The sequence below is a fragment of the Centruroides sculpturatus genome, unplaced genomic scaffold (genome assembly GCF_000671375.1).
Source record: "Centruroides sculpturatus isolate CEXI.00-Female unplaced genomic scaffold, Cexi_2.0 scaffold1069, whole genome shotgun sequence".
Taxonomy (NCBI): Eukaryota; Metazoa; Arthropoda; class Arachnida; order Scorpiones; family Buthidae; genus Centruroides; species Centruroides sculpturatus.
The window spans coordinates 178017-197794 of NW_019385224.1; the positions used below are offsets into that span (position 1 = coordinate 178017).

Genomic DNA, 19778 nt, shown 5'->3' on the forward strand with positions numbered 1-19778 from the left:
GGGCTGTGATTGGCTCATGTATTTAAGGACTCGTAAAACATGAATTTCATAAAGAACAGAACATATCTACCGTGTTATAGAGATTATAATAGCAAAGGTAGAGAGTGGGCAGAAGATGTCTGATGTTGCTGGGCGGTATGGCTTGAACAGGTCTACAGTAGGTAGCAGTTCAATCTTATCTAAGAAAGATACTGTATAATCAAGAAGACTCAAGCAGCTAAAGGAGTAACAAAAATCATATCTGAGAAATAAAAAACATTGAGCTCATAACGGAACCTGAAACTGATCTGACGACAGAAGAACACCAAGAACTCTTGAATGAAGAACACCAAGAAACACAGCAATATGTTTTCTTCTGAAAAGGAGAATTAATGCTGATATCTGCTATTAAAGATGTTTTGAAGAAGTGGGAGGATGTCAGAACAATGGTCTTAGAATAGCATCCAAACCAGGTTGAGGTTAATAGGCTTAGGGATCTCTACAATTACAATGCTATTAATTACTTCTGAAAAATCCTGAAGAAGAGAGAAAAGCAATCGACATTAGACAGATTCTTTAAACCCCTACAAACAGAAAAAACATGACTAATAAAAATGCAAGACTGTGTATATATGTATTTTTATTATTACATATAAATAAACCTAATAAGTAAGTATATATTTTTTATTTTTTGTAGTTTCCAGAACAAATTAATCAAATTCCCATAAAAACCTATGGTAAATCGATAATTGGTTAATGAACAATTCGGATAGCAAACAGTCCTGGAACGGATTATGTTCGCTAACCGATCACCCACAGTATTCAAGAATTACATCCATTCATAAGTACAGTCAGTACACATTGATGCTTTATGAGGTGGTGCTACGTTAAGATTTGACCAGTCACAGGTAGTTTGATCCGGGTACGTCCGATCCCGACCTCGACTGCTTGACCGTCCTTACTGTGAGATTGGCCAAGTCAAAAATCAGACACAAGAAAAAGTCTTTAATATCTACAAAATGGAAATAGTAAATAATTATTTTTATAAGTAAATGAAAATAAAATAATACCACAGTATATAAAAGTAAATATATTATCAAAACTAATTATAAAAAATTATTTTTGATAATGTATTTACTCTTATCTACTGAGATAATAAATCACTTTCATTTATTATTTTTTTTCTTTTATTGTTTTAATTAATTAGTCTATTTTTCAATTTTTGAAAATAAATAATAATATAAAGAATTAGCTTTGATATTTTGAAATAAGCCCTTTTTGTTTTTTTGGGCCCATTGTGGGCTCATGTCAGGCTCTCTCTCACCGCCCAGCCAGCCTATTGTGGGCATCCACAATGGGGTGGCTAAGCAGTGAGAGAGAGACAGAACCTGACATAATCTAGGACAACCACCCCAAAAAGCACTTTGTGATTGTCCAGATTTGATCTTGAACCCTCCAGAGAGGTAGGCTCAGCCATTTGGAAGTAAGCCTTAAAAAAACCCGCATTTGCTTCTTCTTCAGATATTATAATATATATAATAATATCATCCAAATGTGCTTAATCAAATCTTTTCTGAACAATTTAAAAATAAAAATATGTAATCATATGATAATATAATTTCTCACATAACTGAATAAGTTTGATTGAAGATTTTTAAATGGCATAACTAGTAGTATAAAGGAGGTCACCTGTCCACTATTCTAAACGATTATTTTTAAGTGTGTTTGCTACAAATATTTTAAAAGTACTTACAGAAATAAATATTACACATTAATACATGAATTTAATAGCAAGTGACAAAAGATTCTCAATTTTACATAACATTTCTGTATGTGGCAATTAAAAATATTGAGGAATTATGCAGGGTTATCCAGTTAAAACCAGACTTTACAAACTCCTGAAATTACTCTGACGCATTTTATGAATGCTAAACTTGAAACATGCCACTTCGAAGCTGAAGGGAGCCAATCCATACATCTTTTGTAGCTTTAATATTACTTTAATGCATTTAAATTAGAAAGAATTGTAAAGGCTAATAATGAGTAAAATCTTCATTAAGTCCGACCCCACTCAAGATATGACACGACCCTTCTATCTCCCTACCCCTCAACCTTCAGCCACCAAAATTTAATAGCATCAATGCCCCTAATACACAGATCTGGCTAAATTTCAGAAATTTTCGACAAAAGGCACACGAGTTAATAAGCTTCAAAGTGGGTGAACAAAATCGTCAAAGATTTATATTTTAAATGAGATAAGATAATTTAATGTATATGGATAATTGGAAATATCAATAAAGTAAACTTTGCTAATACGTTCTTTACTTTAGTAAACGGTTACTAAGATATGTATCTATATTTATCTACAATTTAATCCATTACAGATTTATTTATGCTTCTGTAAAAATCTATATATAAGTTCCTAAAATAATTTTCTATTAGTTTATAGAATCTTGTATCTGAAATTCTAATTTTAAAACTAGGACACTCAAAATCAGATAATAGTAATTTAAGCATTAAGCAAAATAAGATATCTGCAAATAATCTATTTTTACTCTATTACTATTTACACTATTTTGAAATTACTATATGAAAATGGTTCAGATAGAGATAGTGAAGAACACTAGAAATTTTCATACAAGAGTACCCGAGATACTTTGGGTATCACAGTGAGGTTTGCAAATGTCATTAAAAACATCCAGTAAAGTTTAGGATTGATGATGATGATAGAAGGAATGCACATAGACAATCTGCAAAGGGGGTGCCTCCCAGGAGGACATTTATAAAAAAAAAAACTAGCCTCTATTTGATGTAGGTGTTAAACATGTGAAGAAAACCTGGAAAATTTTGCTTGGCCAGTCCATTGGTTGGGTGCAAACTGATGACCAACCACCAGCATTCATGGTTTTATCCACTTAGCCACTTGTTGGTCCCATTAACATTCAAATGAAAAACTATATTGTGCTTTCTTGATTCTAACAAGCACCTTTTTTGGACTTTTCTGGTCTCAAAAATTGGGGTGCACATTAGAATTAGGCATAAAGTCTAACTAATGCAGCCTTGACAGTGTCATTTGCTCTTCACTCTGCTTGACAGATCATGTGTATTATGACTTCAGTTAGACATAGTATACTTCTTCCCACTACGTTGGTTTTAATATGGTTTTATCTCCTATAAAGCTGTATTTAAACAGATCTACTTTGCTGTAGAACATGTATACAAATATTTCAATATACAGTAGAAACTCGTTTTAACGGATCTCTCGAGTTGCTGAAAATCATCCATTGTTCTGAATTCATCATATCACAAACAATGGATTTCCCACATACCCAGGAAAATATTCATTATTTAACTCCCTTCGTATAAGAAATATCTGTACTTGAAATTATTCAGTCTCTTGAGAACTCTCTTCTATAGAAACACATATGATACAAGATCTTATATTATGCCGTACATGTGTATGACAAAGCTGACAAATACTGTATATACTGTAAGCACAAAAAGAGAAAAATTACATATGCTCATTAGCACTTAACCTGACATTACAATTTGTTAAAAGTCTCAACCATCTTGATTAGTTTTAATACCACTTTTCTGCCTATTGAATACAACCATAGTTTGATATTAGCAATATCATGTGCAGTCTGTTCGTTTATGCTGAAACTTGTCAGGAAGGTCTTCATGACTTCAATGACCTCAGTAAATGTTGGCACTATACTTGGACCAGTGTCAAAATGTTCACTAGGTGGCTTCTCCTCAATCACATTGGCCAGCTCTTTGTACAATTCCTCAATTATACATATTCGAGACTTAACAAGTACATCGTCAAACTCTACAAATTCTCAGAAACACCCAAATATTAACTAAACGTTGAAAAAACATGAAGTTCACAATAGACGGAGCTAGATAAAAATTATTCTGAGTCATGAATATGCTAAAAGGAGGTGAAGTTACATTGATTTGGTAAGACCTGTTAAATATCCATTATTCTGAGAAATCCAATGTTTAGCAACCCATTAAAATGAAATTCTATTGTATCTGGTAGATTTCATGCTATTGCATAATGACATAAAATCTCGTTAAAATGTTGACTGTACAGTAATTTTGACAATGATTTTGTATTGGTCTGCAGATTTTCTGTATCTGATAATGGAGTCATAAATAAATACATTTGAAAAATGTGGACATTGTTCATGTTTACAGTACCTTCACAAACATTTTTCAAAAAATGTATTTATTACCATTTAAATAAATTACCATTTTGTGGCTGCATGTTCAATGATATAGGATGTGTACCACATTCAAAAACTCTATTTTTGGGTTTTGACATCTTGAAAATCAGGTGGGCTTTAGATTTAATGACGCTTCAGAATTGGGAAAACATGGTATATATAAAATCATTTCAATTAAAATTTTAAAACAAAGATATTGTTTTAAGAAACATTTTAAAATATATGTAAATAATAATAATGACAATGATAATTTAATTTTACTGTAGGGAGTTCACTGGAAGGAGCAGTCTGAGAACCATGGGAATAATGCCTACCTTTGGGGCATCTTGTGCCTAAAACACACATAGCTTTTCTAACTTTTCAAAACTTTGTATTCGTTTACCTTTTTCTTTTATAACTTAATCAATCACGTCATAACTTAGTTTGTGTCATGTAGTATGATGTCAATATTTTATTTTGTTAGCGTTTGTTTCATTTGTTCATAGTGTTCATATGACAGTGTGAACCAAACTTTACTCTTCACATCATAAGTTTAAGGGCAGGTGTTAATTAGATAGTTTAAAAAACAAAAACAAACTGCAAAAAAAATATAAATAAATAATATATATAAAATACTAAAAATTCATGACAAATAAATATATAAACTTATCAAGAGTTATCGAGAGCATCTAATATTATAATTTTTAATTTTATATACAAATATATACTGGTATATTTTTGTTGTTATACATATATACAGAAATCATATTTTGACATCTTTCCTTTAATTGACTTTTTACAAATACAGTATATAAATAAGCACTACATACAGAACCAATGTCCAATATCAACATGTATTGCTTATTTACGCATACCCAGTTTGAGTAATTGAATTTTCACAAGTACTGTACATTCAAAGTTTATAAAAGTTAACTGATGTCTGTTTATAATGTATCTACATGGAACAGTTATGAACAATTTAAAGTTTTTATTATAATCTTTGTATTCAAATGATTCCTATTTGTGAACTTTGTAAAGCAGTATTTTTGCAGTAAGTTATTTATATAATCTACATCAGTGATTCTCAATGTTTCTTATGTCAGGGACTCTTAAAACCCCACACCATGATGGACTGCAGACTTTTACAGAGTTCCGTAGTCTCCGAGGGATCTGCGAACTACTGGTTGAGAACCACAGATCTACGTTACTGTTTCACAATCTATTTTAAAACACAGAATCCCTAAAAATCTATAAAATCTCCCAGGAAACACCCTATTTGTCTAAATCTCATGTTCACAGAGCTGAGCCAGAATTTTTGAGCTTTACTTTAACCTATTTCATTAGCAGATAAAAAAAAATTGTCAAAAAATAGCAGCAATTATTTGTTTTTCAAAAAGCTTCTGGAGTGATGAAGCAATGGATTGCTCAAGCTCTATCAATGGCCAAATGATTAATTAATATTGAATGTCATATATAAAAATTTAGGAGCGACAATAAATTTTTTCTCTACTTCATACATTTTCATCTTGCAGAACCGCTTATGTTTCTACATGTAAAGTCGGCTGTTAAAGCTGTGTTAATTAAAACTTCTATCACATATATAAAGGGATTGCCTCGATTAAATTTCGCATATTAATTGAATCCCACATTAAACAAGGAATACCTGTAATTATAAACAGTGGCATATCAAGGATTTTCAGAATATAGATGCTAGTCAAAGCAGAATGGAGGACCAAGGTATATGACTTCTGTCGTTTTTTGGAGAATGCTATTCAATTAACTTAGAATTATTTTAGTTGCCCCATCTGAAGACCTAACTGAAGTTGCAAGTTCATTGACATTTTTATATAAATAAAGCATTGACTTTCTAAATTTTTACTTGTAGGCATCTAGAAGAGTGTAGTAGTTACTTCACTTTTCTAGGTGTTCCAAAAAGAATGCTACCATTTTAAATTACTGTAATTTTGTTAATTATTATCTAGCAATGTACATTAAAATGTTAGAAAACTGTCCAACTTTTACACTTGCCTATTACAATTTCTTTCATGCAACGCAAGGTTCAACACAATGCATGTACCTTGTGTTGCATGGCACATGTCCGACCAACACAAATTCTTCCTAAGCTCACTAAGGCACATCTTGTCCTACAGCAGTTACAAATCTATGGCTCCTGCAGATGTATTGCAAGATAACAAACAATTTTGGTTGTGAACCATAAAACGAAAACACCTTCAGAGTCATAAAAATTAAAGGAAACAAAAGCTGGAATTCACAGCTTCTTCAATTCAAAATATATTCTGATATTAAGTAGCTTCGAATTGTAATTTTTTAAGTATATAATTATATTTGGAAGAAAATTACATCTATTTACGTAATTTTGGATGATTGGAAAAATGCCAAATGTCACTAAAAATGGAATCATTTACATCAAATATTTTGAATAATTGTCGTCATTGAAGTATTAATAGCAACTTTACATTTTTAGTCTCGACAAACTGATTGCATTTGTCCTGAATTCATACGATTAATTCAGAAATCAAGAACTAAAGATGACAAATCAAATTTTTACTTTCATATAATACTACAATAATCAAATTTATTATAAATTTATAGAAATAAAACAATAAATATAACTCACAAAATAGTACAAAAATTTGTAAAATTGGACCTTTGTCACATTCTTGAGAAGAGGTATTCAAAATAACAATACTTAAAAATGTTAATCTGATGGAAATTTAGCTATGGAATGATATAACTTTTAATATTATTAATTATAAAAAATAAAATTGTTTGGAATCATCTGTTACAAGATTTTATTATAAAAAATGTTTATATTATTAATTATAACAAAAATGCTAATGGCTTAATTTTGTGGATAGGGAAGAGTTTTTAAAAATATTGTAAATGTCAATGACAATTAAAATTTTCATTAAGTCTGATCTCATTGAAGATACGAATGACTCCTCATCTCCCCACTTTCTCGACCTTCAACCACCAACATTTAACAGTATCAATGTCCCTTATATACAAGTTATCGTGCCAAATTTTGTTTCATAATCTAACCCATTGTGCAATATTACATCATGCGACACACACATATATCTGGGTATCAGGTTATTTTACTTTTTTGGGTTCAGAGTATCAAAAGATCATGATTCCAAAAACTCCGAGGGTCAAATGTGATGCAATTAAATTATATTATAACAGCCAGGAATGTAACTTGTGTTAAGTTTTAACAGCCAAGAATGTAAAAGTAGTCTGGGCTATTTGTTTGTATCTGGCAACTCAATGCTTGAATAATCTGGTGAGGAGATGCTTCTCAGGAGGATTTTCAAATGGAAACTAACTTTTAATTAGATGTTACAAACACAAAGTAAACCTGAAAAACTCCACGTGGCCAACCTGTTAGCAACGCACAAACCTATGACCAACTACCAGTGTTTGGTGATTTTATCCACTTGACCACTGGTGGGCAAAACATTCTAGACACCTACAAAAATACTGTTGAGAGTCCAATACATTTCTATCATTCTAGAACTTTCCTTGTTTGTTTGTTTTCTTAAGTTACAGCAATGCAACACTTGGGAGGTCTGCCTATGGGAATGCCTTCTGCGAGGTCTTTTTTAAGGGAAACTGGCCCCTATTCACGTGTTACAGATGTGGAGAAAACCCAGAAAACTCCAGGTGGCCAGCCCGTCCTGGCGAGGTGCGACCCCACAACTGAACTGCCAGTGTTCGGGAAATGGAACCGCTTGGCTACTGGTGGGCCCTAGAATTTTTCATTATCAAATTTTAAATATATTTTCATAAACATAAATGTTTATTAAATTCCTATAAACAATGAATATCTTATCTACAAGTTTAAATAACAAATACATAAATAAATATTTTGATAGTACAAACTAAGCAAAATTCTCCTGTTTGGTTAACAAAATAAAATCTCTACAAATTTTTGTAATTATCATAGGAGGAAAAAATAAAATTTATAATGATTTTTTTGGTTAATTGTTTAATATATAATCCATAGCTGCACTTTCCCATCCATTGAAGCAGGCTAAAAATATTTGTGTATCAAATTAAAATGTCATTGAAATTATTCTACAGTTTATTCTTATCATATATTCATTATCTGTATGAATTTATAGGTTATTTACTAGTTAATTCTTACTTAATAGAATTAATATATTACTTACTTAAGATATAGTTTATACTAAGCGAGTCACATCACCGGGAACATTTAAACCCAGTAGACCTCTGCTTTATGGCCTCTTGCTTTTACAACTAGTATAAATTTTTTATTTATGACTGTATGAAATGATGTATATTTTATTGACTACTTCTGTGTGGTATTATATAGTTCAAACCGTATTTCCAGGAATGTAATCTCAATTTACAACACTGAGCTTACAGGAAATATGATGGCTTGATTAACAATAGTCTCTGGAAACCAATTAGACCATAAAAGCAGGATTTGCTGTACTTTCAAGAGATATTAAAATATAAAAATCATTATATTATATTCACATTGTCAAACTTGAACATTTACATTATACCTTTGATTTAAAATAGATTTCAGGAGTCAAATTATTATTTTTTTCCTATAATAGATTAAAAAAAAAAAAAAAAAGAGAATTACTGCTAACAAGNCTTTGATCATTAGTTGTTTTAGACTAAACTACAAATGCCAAGAAATGTCTAGATGTCACAGATAATTAAACGTTATCTACAACATTATAATTTATTTTGGAGACGGTACATATTTTATTAACAGGACAATGAAACATATGAAATTGTCTACATTGTAGCAAACTGAATTAAATGTGACCATCTAAAACATTAGGCTGTCTATGTCAGCATTTCAAAACCCAAATCTTAATCCTTTGGGACGAGACACGAGAGTAAAGACTGTTCAGGAGATAAAACTGAACTGAAATAAATGATGGAAAATTTTAGAGTTTGTAAACAAATGATTGATATAAAGTATTTTATGAAGAGTAGAGACTGTAATAAAGATTAAGATTTTTAGCACTTGTTAGTAATCTTTTATAAATAAGGAATAATATATATTAAAGTATGTGGTCTGACTGACTTAGTTGCAGAAAAATTTATATGTAGATTATTGAAACAAATAAATACTGTATTATGTAACTTGTTTCAGTGTAACCTCTAATTTTTTAATTATTATTCTATTCCATAAACACTACTTTATTATATCACCCGATGGCAATAAGTCGATCATCTTGAGAGTAATTTAAAGCTACATTCTGTTTTAGTCTAATTAATTGCTTTAAAATAATTATCTTAACACTTTGAAACAAATTTTATTTTATTCATATCTCATGGTTAATTATTTCAACAGATAATTTTTGTGCGTTAATTAAATTCACCACTTTACAACTTTACCATGTCACAAATTACAGAAGAAAAAAAAAATTTAATGAGAAATTAAAAAATTCCAACTATAAATTCAAGCTTTTTTAGCACTATTTTTAATATACGTCGAAAATGTAAGCTGAGTAAAGGATTACTTGAATAAATTATTGATCTAGATTTAATACAAAATCAATAACAGTACTATTTTGATAATTTTATTGCATTTGCCTAAAGGAAAAAGATTGAAAAAGTTTTATTTTATGAATCGAGATTAAAATACGGTAAGAGGAAGTAAAAACAAACTATGCTTTATATTATTTCGGATCCAATAACCTTTGAAATTGAACTTAAAAATCAATCAAAAGTTGATTCTTATTTAACTAACTTATTGTTTGGGAAACTTCTGTTTCGTTTTTTATTCTTTCTCTATATATTAAAACTTATATTCACAACTTCATTGGATACATTACACAATTCCTCCAAAGCAGATATTTAATAACAATGGATTCGAACTGTAAACCTACAAAATGCAGATATGAAGAAATATTTGTCGAGCGATTATAACTTTATCAGTTTTTAATCAGTAAAAATTCTAAAAATAAATATATCTATATACATTTTTTTCCAATTAAATTCATTAAATGTAAACAAATATCCAAAGGAAATATTACGCAAGAGAATCAACCTGATAAACATCCTGCTTCTGCACAATAAGCAGTTGTAAATTGAAGTCCTGTTCCAGGCCAATTGTGAATTTAGAATATTGTGGAAAAAGTTCCGCTAAATTAAATTAAATTTATTTATTCCTGATTATTAAATACCTGTAGTCAAATTGCTTAATATCTTCATAACTTGCCGCGATTTTATTAAAAATTATTTCGGTTATTATATCCTCTTAAAATTCGAGAAAATTCTTTAAAATCTTTAATTAATATTAATGCTCAATATCTTACTAATTAATTATCAACTATAATAAATCTAAATAATTAATTAATTAATCTTACTGTATCCCGATAAGAATTCGGCAGTGTCGTTTGATTAATAATGTTAAATGTAGACTGTCAAATGATCATGCAGTTACTTAATTATTGCAAATTATATTTAATTTAGAATACTGATAATTAGTATTATATAAAATAACTCATACACGATCCCATTTAGGAGTCTCTAAAATCATTCTACTGATAGCTATCACATCTAAAATTAGGTTTTAGTTATCTGTATAAATTTTTAAACATCTTTAGGTAACAGCAAACCGACATATTTATTTGTAATTTAGAAAAATTATGACACTTTTGTATGAAAAATTTAATTGTATATAGACTTTAAAGCAAAATTAATTATTAAATAAAAATAGATATTATACTTTAAACGATTAAAATTATTTAAAGTATAATATCTGTAATCATAATAGAGATAGTCCTGTATATGTATATACATAATTTTCCGTGAAAAAATTTCCAAATTTATAAATATGGCTATTAATAAATTTATAATAATCAGACAGTGTGATGACTGCAGCAGTTTTTTATAATTTGGCCTTTGATCATTAGTTGTTTTAGACTAAACTACAAATGCCAAGAAATGTCTAGATGTCACAGATAATTAAACATTATCTACAACATTATAATTTATTTTGGAGACGGTACATATTTTATTAACAGGACAATGAAACATATGAAATTGTCTACATTGTAGCAAACTGAATTAAATGTGACCATCTAAAACATTAGGCTGTCTATGTCAGCATTTCAAAACCCAAATCTTAATCCTTTGGGACGAGACACGAGAGTAAAGACTGTTCAGGAGATAAAACTGAACTGAAATAAATGATGGAAAATTTTAGAGTTTGTAAACAAATGATTGATATAAAGTATTTTATGAAGAGTAGAGACTGTAATAAAGATTAAGATTTTTAGCACTTGTTAGTAATCTTTTATAAATAAGGAATAATATATATTAAAGTATGTGGTCTGACTGACTTAGTTGCAGAAAAATTTATATGTAGATTATTGAAACAAATAAATACTGTATTAAAAGAAGATAAGTATTCAGATATTTTTTCTACAAGGGTTTATGTTTTGAAATTAAAATAATGTTTTCCTAAACTCAAATCTCAACAACGTAAACAAAATTGAAACACAAATTATAGTGATATTTTACAAGTAAAAAATAGATTTCATAGAATACATATATGGCATAAATTCTTAATTCTTGTTTAGAATTTTATAACTGCATAAAACTGGAAACCAACAGACCCAAAAAAATCTTTTATTAAATATACTTTTGACACATTATGGATGCATGAGAAACTTAACAAAGTGAATAATAATACTAAAATTATATTTCCTAAATTTCTAGATAACAGTTTTAATTGTCTTTCATAGATAAATTTTTATGTATTGTATGCTTATCAAATATACAGATTTTACTTTTAAAATTATGATGAATATTAGAACTGATAGCACAGTAGATTTGAGTGCAAACTCAAGAACATTAATTATCACTCAGTTATAAGCTGTTGCTGCTACAGTCCCTCCATCTCTTTTCTTTCCCTTATACTTGGTATCTGCTAGGTTTTCTCCATCATCTTATCCTCCTTTTTTGTGTTACAGTAGACCCCCCTATAACGCTTAGATACGTTCCACGCTAACCGAAAATTACGTTGTAGGAACGATTAAATACATGAGCCAATCGCAGCCCGATAGGTGGGAACTTTACGGACTAAGGCTGTTCGAAAGGTTTTCTTCTATAAAATTAACCGATTCTAGACTAATTCGACTCAACATTTCCAAAACACGTATAATTTTTTGGGANAGAAACTACAGTGGTACCTCAGTATACGTCTGCTTTAGAATACGTCCTGTTTGGACGAAACAAAATTTTGCTCGGTATATGACCTTTGTTCGGTATATGACTTAATTCAATTATACACGCCATCTATGAACAAGTAGAACCATCGGTGTATTAGACCAGACTAGACATTCGCAGTGCCACAGTTTATAACTTTGTTAAATTTCTTTTTATTTTAATTTGTAAGTAAAATGTTATTATTTTTATTAATCATGAATTGCAAAAAGGCAACAGAAAAATAAAAAATGACTAAAATCACAATGAAACTGAAAAAAGAGATTGTTGAGAAATACGAAGGTGGCATGTGTGTTTGAGATTTAACTGTTGCATACTGTATTCCGAGAATGACAATATCAACAATCGTGAAAAATAAAGACATTAAATTTGCTAATGTTGTGAAAGGGGTTAAATCAATTTCTAAACATAGATTGAAGACATTAGATCATGTTGAGAAATTGCTTTTGCTTTGGATAACTGAAAAACAGTATGCTGGCAACAGCGTATCAGAAGCAATTATTTGCGAGAAAGCTAAAAAGATACATGCTGATCTCATGAAAAATCAAGCAGGAACTAGCCAGGAAAGCAAGGTGTTTAAAGCCAGCGATTTTTTTACATGAGAACGGATTAATCATTTTTACATTACTTCTTATGGGAAAGGTTGGTTCAGTATATGTCTAATTTGGTATAAGTCCAAACATCAGGAACAGATTAAGGTCATATACCGAGGTTCCACTGTATACTGAATTTCTAGTCAATTAATAAATTTATAATAATGAACTCTACCAATTAATAAAAATCATATAAATTAATAATTATTCATAATAGAGATAGTCCTGTATATGTATATACATAATTTTCCGTGAAAAAATTTCCAAATTTATAAATATGGCTATTAATAAATTTATAATAATCAGACAGTGTGATGACTGCAGCAGTTTTTTATAATTTGGCCTTTGATCATTAGTTGTTTTAGACTAAACTACAAATGCCAAGAAATGTCTAGATGTCACAGATAATTAAACGTTATCTACAACATTATAATTTATTTTGGAGACGGTACATATTTTATTAACAGGACAATGAAACATATGAAATTGTCTACATTGTAGCAAACTGAATTAAATGTGACCATCTAAAACATTAGGCTGTCTATGTCAGCATTTCAAAACCCAAATCTTAATCCTTTGGGACGAGACACGAGAGTAAAGACTGTTCAGGAGATAAAACTGAACTGAAATAAATGATGGAAAATTTTAGAGTTTGTAAACAAATGATTGATATAAAGTATTTTATGAAGAGTAGAGACTGTAATAAAGATTAAGATTTTTAGCACTTGTTAGTAATCTTTTATAAATAAGGAATAATATATATTAAAGTATGTGGTCTGACTGACTTAGTTGCAGAAAAATTTATATGTAGATTATTGAAACAAATAAATACTGTATTAAAAGAAGATAAGTATTCAGATATTTTTTCTACAAGGGTTTATGTTTTGAAATTAAAATAATGTTTTCCTAAACTCAAATCTCAACAACGTAAACAAAATTGAAACACAAATTATAGTGATATTTTACAAGTAAAAAATAGATTTCATAGAATACATATATGGCATAAATTCTTAATTCTTGTTTAGAATTTTATAACTGCATAAAACTGGAAACCAACAGACCCAAAAAAATCTTTTATTAAATATACTTTTGACACATTATGGATGCATGAGAAACTTAACAAAGTGAATAATAATACTAAAATTATATTTCCTAAATTTCTAGATAACAGTTTTAATTGTCTTTCATAGATAAATTTTTATGTATTGTATGCTTATCAAATATACAGATTTTACTTTTAAAATTATGATGAATATTAGAACTGATAGCACAGTAGATTTGAGTGCAAACTCAAGAACATTAATTATCACTCAGTTATAAGCTGTTGCTGCTACAGTCCCTCCATCTCTTTTCTTTCCCTTATACTTGGTATCTGCTAGGTTTTCTCCATCATCTTATCCTCCTTTTTTGTGTTATTTGTCATTTTATACCCTTTATGCTCATTATTTTAGTACTGTTTTCATGAGATTGTATTTGCTACAGGCATGCATTACATTAGCCAACAAATAAATTTTTGGCTTCATGATTTCAAATGAGAATGTATGCTAACTTTGAATAAATACAATATATTTTCTATTTGAAATTCTATGTATTTCTCAAGTTACTTGCATATTTTCACATTACAATAATCTATCTTGTTTTAATTTCTACTTCTAGTAAGGTATTATGATCTCTAAATTTTTAATTTTTTGTATAAAAATACAAAATATTGAAATGTAAAATTCAATGAGTAATTTATTGAATATTATATTAAGATTTTAATATACCATTCATCTCTTACTGTTATCTATATTCAATATGTCAAATATGTTTATATTCAAGGCTGTTTTTTAGCTGGAATGTGCAGATATACCTTACTAACAGATAGCACAAAAAGTATTGCTAGCCAGTACATAGTATTAGCAGTTTCTCAGTAAAAAAGATTGTGTTTTCATAAGTTCAGGCAAGAAGTCTGATGACTCAAATAATAAAAACAAACGAAACAAACTGGGCTACTATCAGCCACAACAAATACTCTGAGCCAATTGAACCTGATGTAAAAATCAAATGGAGTGGAAAACTACTTTGGTTGCAGGCCATCTTTCAATAAACTGACAATATAGTCTGGTAATTGTCTGCTCTCTCTAAGTTCTTGTCAATAAACAATGCATCACCAAGAAGCACTAATGATAATACAGTATTTTGAAAGGAAAAAAATAAAAATATGGTTAATAAAAGGGACATCGTTTAGCAACTGACACTAAATCCAAAACAAAAAATAGAGAATTTCTTTCCTACATTTAGATATCCCCCTTTTTTACTACTTTTTTTCAGCCAAAAGCAATAAATAGGGCACTACCTATATTCACTATATAAAAAACAAATAAAAGGCATTTTCATCTATTAGTCTAGGGCAGTGTTTCCCAAAATGGGAGATTTAATCACTATCCCCTTGCCCCAGTGAGTCTAGGAAGTGAAAAGAAGCTAGTGAGTAGTAAAGTGAAAAGAAGCTAGTGAAGTAGCTAGTGAAAATAAGCTAGTAAAACTAAGGAGTGAAAAGAAGCTAGTGAATGGCAGGGGGTGCTAGAGGCAGGATATCAAACAGTAACCATAGATGATTACTGGTTGGGGTCACCGACAACCTTTTCCTTTCTTCCGTTAAAACAGATATGAAGAAACATTGCATTTAATGGTTTCCATACCTCGAGAAAAATGTACAAAAAGGACAAAGTGTGAGGTTTATAGAAAAGTTTTCTACGAATATTTCCAAGACTTTCTCACAGAAGTGAAAATGGGTTAGGGCCATTCGATATAAGTTTACAGAACCAAGGGAACAGTGGCTTGAAAAAGTTTGGAAATTACTGTCTAGAGCTACATTCACACTATGAACTACTACAAACAAATGAATAAACAAAACAGACACTAATCAAAGTGAAACGCTATTTGCATCATACCATACAACAGAAACAGAGTTAGAACACGACTGGTCAAAAAAGTTCCGAATGCTAGTTTTGAAAAGTCAATTGATCAAACAAACCAAAATTTGGTAAAAATCGATACGTTTTCAATTTGACGAACCGGTCCACTTCCGGCGATTGTTCGGATCACCGAAAGAGGACAAATTGGAAGATTGTACCTACTTCACAACAGTATGCCAACGCAAGGGTGCGACTACATAGATGCGAGCAGGCAAGGTGACAATGTTTCACGCTGTTTCTCGCTCTCGTTTATTGCAACCACACAGGCGAGAGCGAGAAACAGAGAGAGCAAAACGTCATCACCTCTTCTTGCTCGCTGGCGTCTGCATAGTCGCACCCCGAATCTAGCTTAACCATTTCTGACTGTGATATGCAATTCACATTACAATAAGCGATAAGTAACCTCAACCGTTATTCCGAAACAGATTAACTCGCAAATTCGAATGCGACTCTACCTTTGTTTTCGAATTTAACCAATATTTTTTTTTCGTTTACAACTTATTCCAGAAATTAAAGCTAAATTTAAACACTAACCACACACAAAATTATAATAATTTTACATTATTTTACAACTATATTTTCACAGGGACTAAAAAAAAAAAAAAAAATAATAATAATATATTTACATTAATAAGTACGTTTAAGCCGATAACAAAATTCAAGTTTAACAAGTAAACAATGACAAGGAAACATTATGTAATTCCCCCCCACAATAAAAGGTCACGTGGTTTATGGTGGCACATGACCAGATAACGTTGAATCGATTACGGGCCGATAATAACTGCGAACTTACCGGATTAAAATGACCCCTTTGGTGGCAGCTGGGTACCGTGGCCTCTTGGAAGAACAAGCTGAGCGCAGTCTGCAACGATAAACAAAGATAAATTTATTAAAGTTTATTTTTAAAAAAATGAATCAAAACAAAAGCGACGCCATGTTTGTTTACTAATAACAAACCTCAAACTGCCAGTGTGACGCTTGAAGGAACTGTTTAGCCTGTTCTTTACCGCATCCTGCGACTAGTACGAATTGGTTTATCATTACTTGTTCTCTCAGATTCGTTCCGTCCATCGTTTTTGTCGAACCAAAATATAAACAAACTTAAAAGTCCTTCTTCCGATACGGATGATGACGTCACTCATCAACATCAATCCCGCATTAAAGACTAATTACCCGATAAAATTGTTTTGTGACTGCGTGCTTATTTATTTTGTGGTTATTTCGGTTTAAATTATTATCTTTCTTCGAGGGGATTATTTATATTTATTAACAATCGAAGAAAAGTAATCTGTGAAAGTTTGAAAGTTTTATTATTAATTTTGTGTCTAATCGAACCTAATTCGATGTTTTTTTTTTATCTCGCGAATGAAAAAAATATGCCTAATTATACTCAAAAAATTATCGTCAGAAATATTAGAATATTGAAAATATAAATTCTCCGTGAATTACAATATTATTTTTAATAGAAGATCCCTTTCGCGTATAGATTTATTTTTAGAATAATTTCGTGTTATATACTATATATATATATATATATATAGCGTATATCGGGTGGTTCAGGTAACGTGGCCTAACCCTTTTTCTCCGAAATCATGCCACGTAAAGAAGGGAAACTGATGTGATTTGTCATACATCCACTTTATGCTTCTGATACGCAATTCGACTCACAGTGGTCAAGCGATTCCGTGCCCTGAACACTTGAGAGTTCGGTCGTGGGTTCGCGCCTCACCAAGACTGGCTGGCCATGTGGAGTTTCTTCGGGTTTTCACTACGACTGTAATTGAATAGAGGAGCCAGTTACCCTTAAAAAGACCTCCCGGAAGACATTTTTCCCCTAAGCTAGATCGCCCAAGTGTTGCGTTGCTGTAACTTAACTAAACAAACAAACGCACTAATACGCAATTGTATTCCCTTCTACCCAATTCAGCACACGTGCCAACGTTATCAACTTTTTTCATTTAAAATGGCACACTGTGCTAGTGTGTATATATATCGTCGGGAAAAGCATGAGATCCTGGGCAAAACGAAGCAAAAATTTTTGAAATTCATTATGCCTATCGAGTTATGCAGATATTTGTATCGTTTAATAGTAAATCAACACTGTGCGTGAAAATGTTTTTATTTACAAAATTATTCGAAGTGCCCTCCATGTGTCTGTGGTAAAATCTGTTGAACACGTTTTATGTGTAGCGTCGTGGAGAACTTGACATGGATTGTTTGAACATATTACAATACGTTTCTTCAATGCTTTTACAGTAGCGATTTCATTACTATTTTCATACATGTTATTTTTAAGATGATTTCTCAGAAAATAATCCATTGGTGTTAAATCAGAGAATCAGGTAAATATGTTGGATAGGCCCTTATGTTCCTATCCAACATGTACCAAAAGTATAATCTAAATAACGTTTTATGAATTACATGCGGGGAGCCGTCTTGTTGAAATAGGTATTCTCTATTAAAAGATGTCTTTCCAGCATAATTGATAACTGGGTTTTCTATTAAAAAAAATCGTAAATTTCTGCTAAAATAGAAAATTCCTATCAATTGGGCACTTAGCAACTCACAACGTGCATTTCTTATTGTATTTGATGACCTGTTGAAAATGCCGAACAAAGATTTTCTGCCTCCCATATTATCGAGATTTTCCGATTGAAAACCTCATTATTGGTGAACTTGGATTCATCGGCCCAAAATATTTTATTCTAAAATCAATAGGTACTTTTTCATAGCAATTGAACATCAAAATAAAAAATCTAAGCGCATTCCTTTATAGGCCTAAGACCTTATATCAAATGAGTTTTAAATGAATGGTTCCGGTACCACTAACTAGAAAACATCCTCAATAGTGATTGGAGCAAAAATCATAATTTAATCTTAAAAAATAAACAACTAAAGTTTCAGTTTTCATTAATTTCGTATTTGTAAATGGAATATTTTACATATAGTACCTACATGTAAAGCAAGGTGACGTGACAATTTCAGTAACAGTATAAAGTGCAATTTGAAATAATAATAAAAAAAAGTTAACTCTGACAAGCATGCTGCAGCGGGCAAAAGGAAAATCAAAGACCTATAAGTAATAGATTGGCAAAGATACTGAGTACGGCGCCATTGCTATGACAGGCAAAATGTGCACTCTTATCATCAGAGTCCTATGTTTTTGTTAGCCTTCACCTAAGAAACTACGCTCATATTTTTAAGCGAGTTCAACTACACACTAAACTGATAGAAATTATAATTTTTAACATAATCTTTTTAGCAATTCTTACTGACATTTATGGTGTTGCACTTGCACACGAAGTTCGGCCATCAAGTTGTTGTGCTACTAACTCTACCAACCGTTTGAAAAAGGTCTAGAATTAATTTCCTCGGTGATTTTAATGCAAAACTTAATTTAACAGTAAGTATTCGTCAAATTTTGGAACGAAAAAACAAATAAATTACTCCGTTTATATAAGTGAGATGCGCAGCTTTTTGCCTGTCTTAGCAATAGCGACTTCCAGGAACTATGCTACTTTGCCAGTCTATTACTTACAGTATAGGTGATTGAGGAAAATAGCTGCATATCAGAAACACCTTGTTGACATATAACAAATGGCATCGGTTCCATTTCTTTTTAATCGGTACGCTTTGGAAGAAAACGACTGGTCCATGTTAGATGGACTAGTCGTTTAATTATGTAATAACTTTAAATAAAGGTGGCCGAGTGGATAAACTCCATCGAACACTGATTTGCGCCTGGCCAACAGGCTTGCTAAGTTGAGTTTTCCGGGGTTTATTCACATTAGTAATAC

At 30.7% G+C, this 19778-nt stretch overlaps 1 protein-coding gene across 1 annotated transcript in view; it reads right to left on the minus strand.

Moving 5' to 3' along the window:
• Positions 1-17145, minus strand: part of LOC111636386 (UBA-like domain-containing protein 1) — a 23086-nt gene extending 5941 nt beyond the window's left edge. Inside the window, exons 1-2 of the mRNA XM_023381626.1 lie at positions 16939-17145; positions 16775-16843 (exon numbers count right to left, since the gene is read on the minus strand). Of these exons, the coding sequence (XP_023237394.1) occupies positions 16775-16843; positions 16939-17052 (183 nt within the window). The 5' untranslated portion in view covers positions 17053-17145. The remainder of the gene's footprint in view (positions 1-16774; positions 16844-16938) is intronic.
• Positions 17146-19778: the final 2633 nt, after the last annotated feature.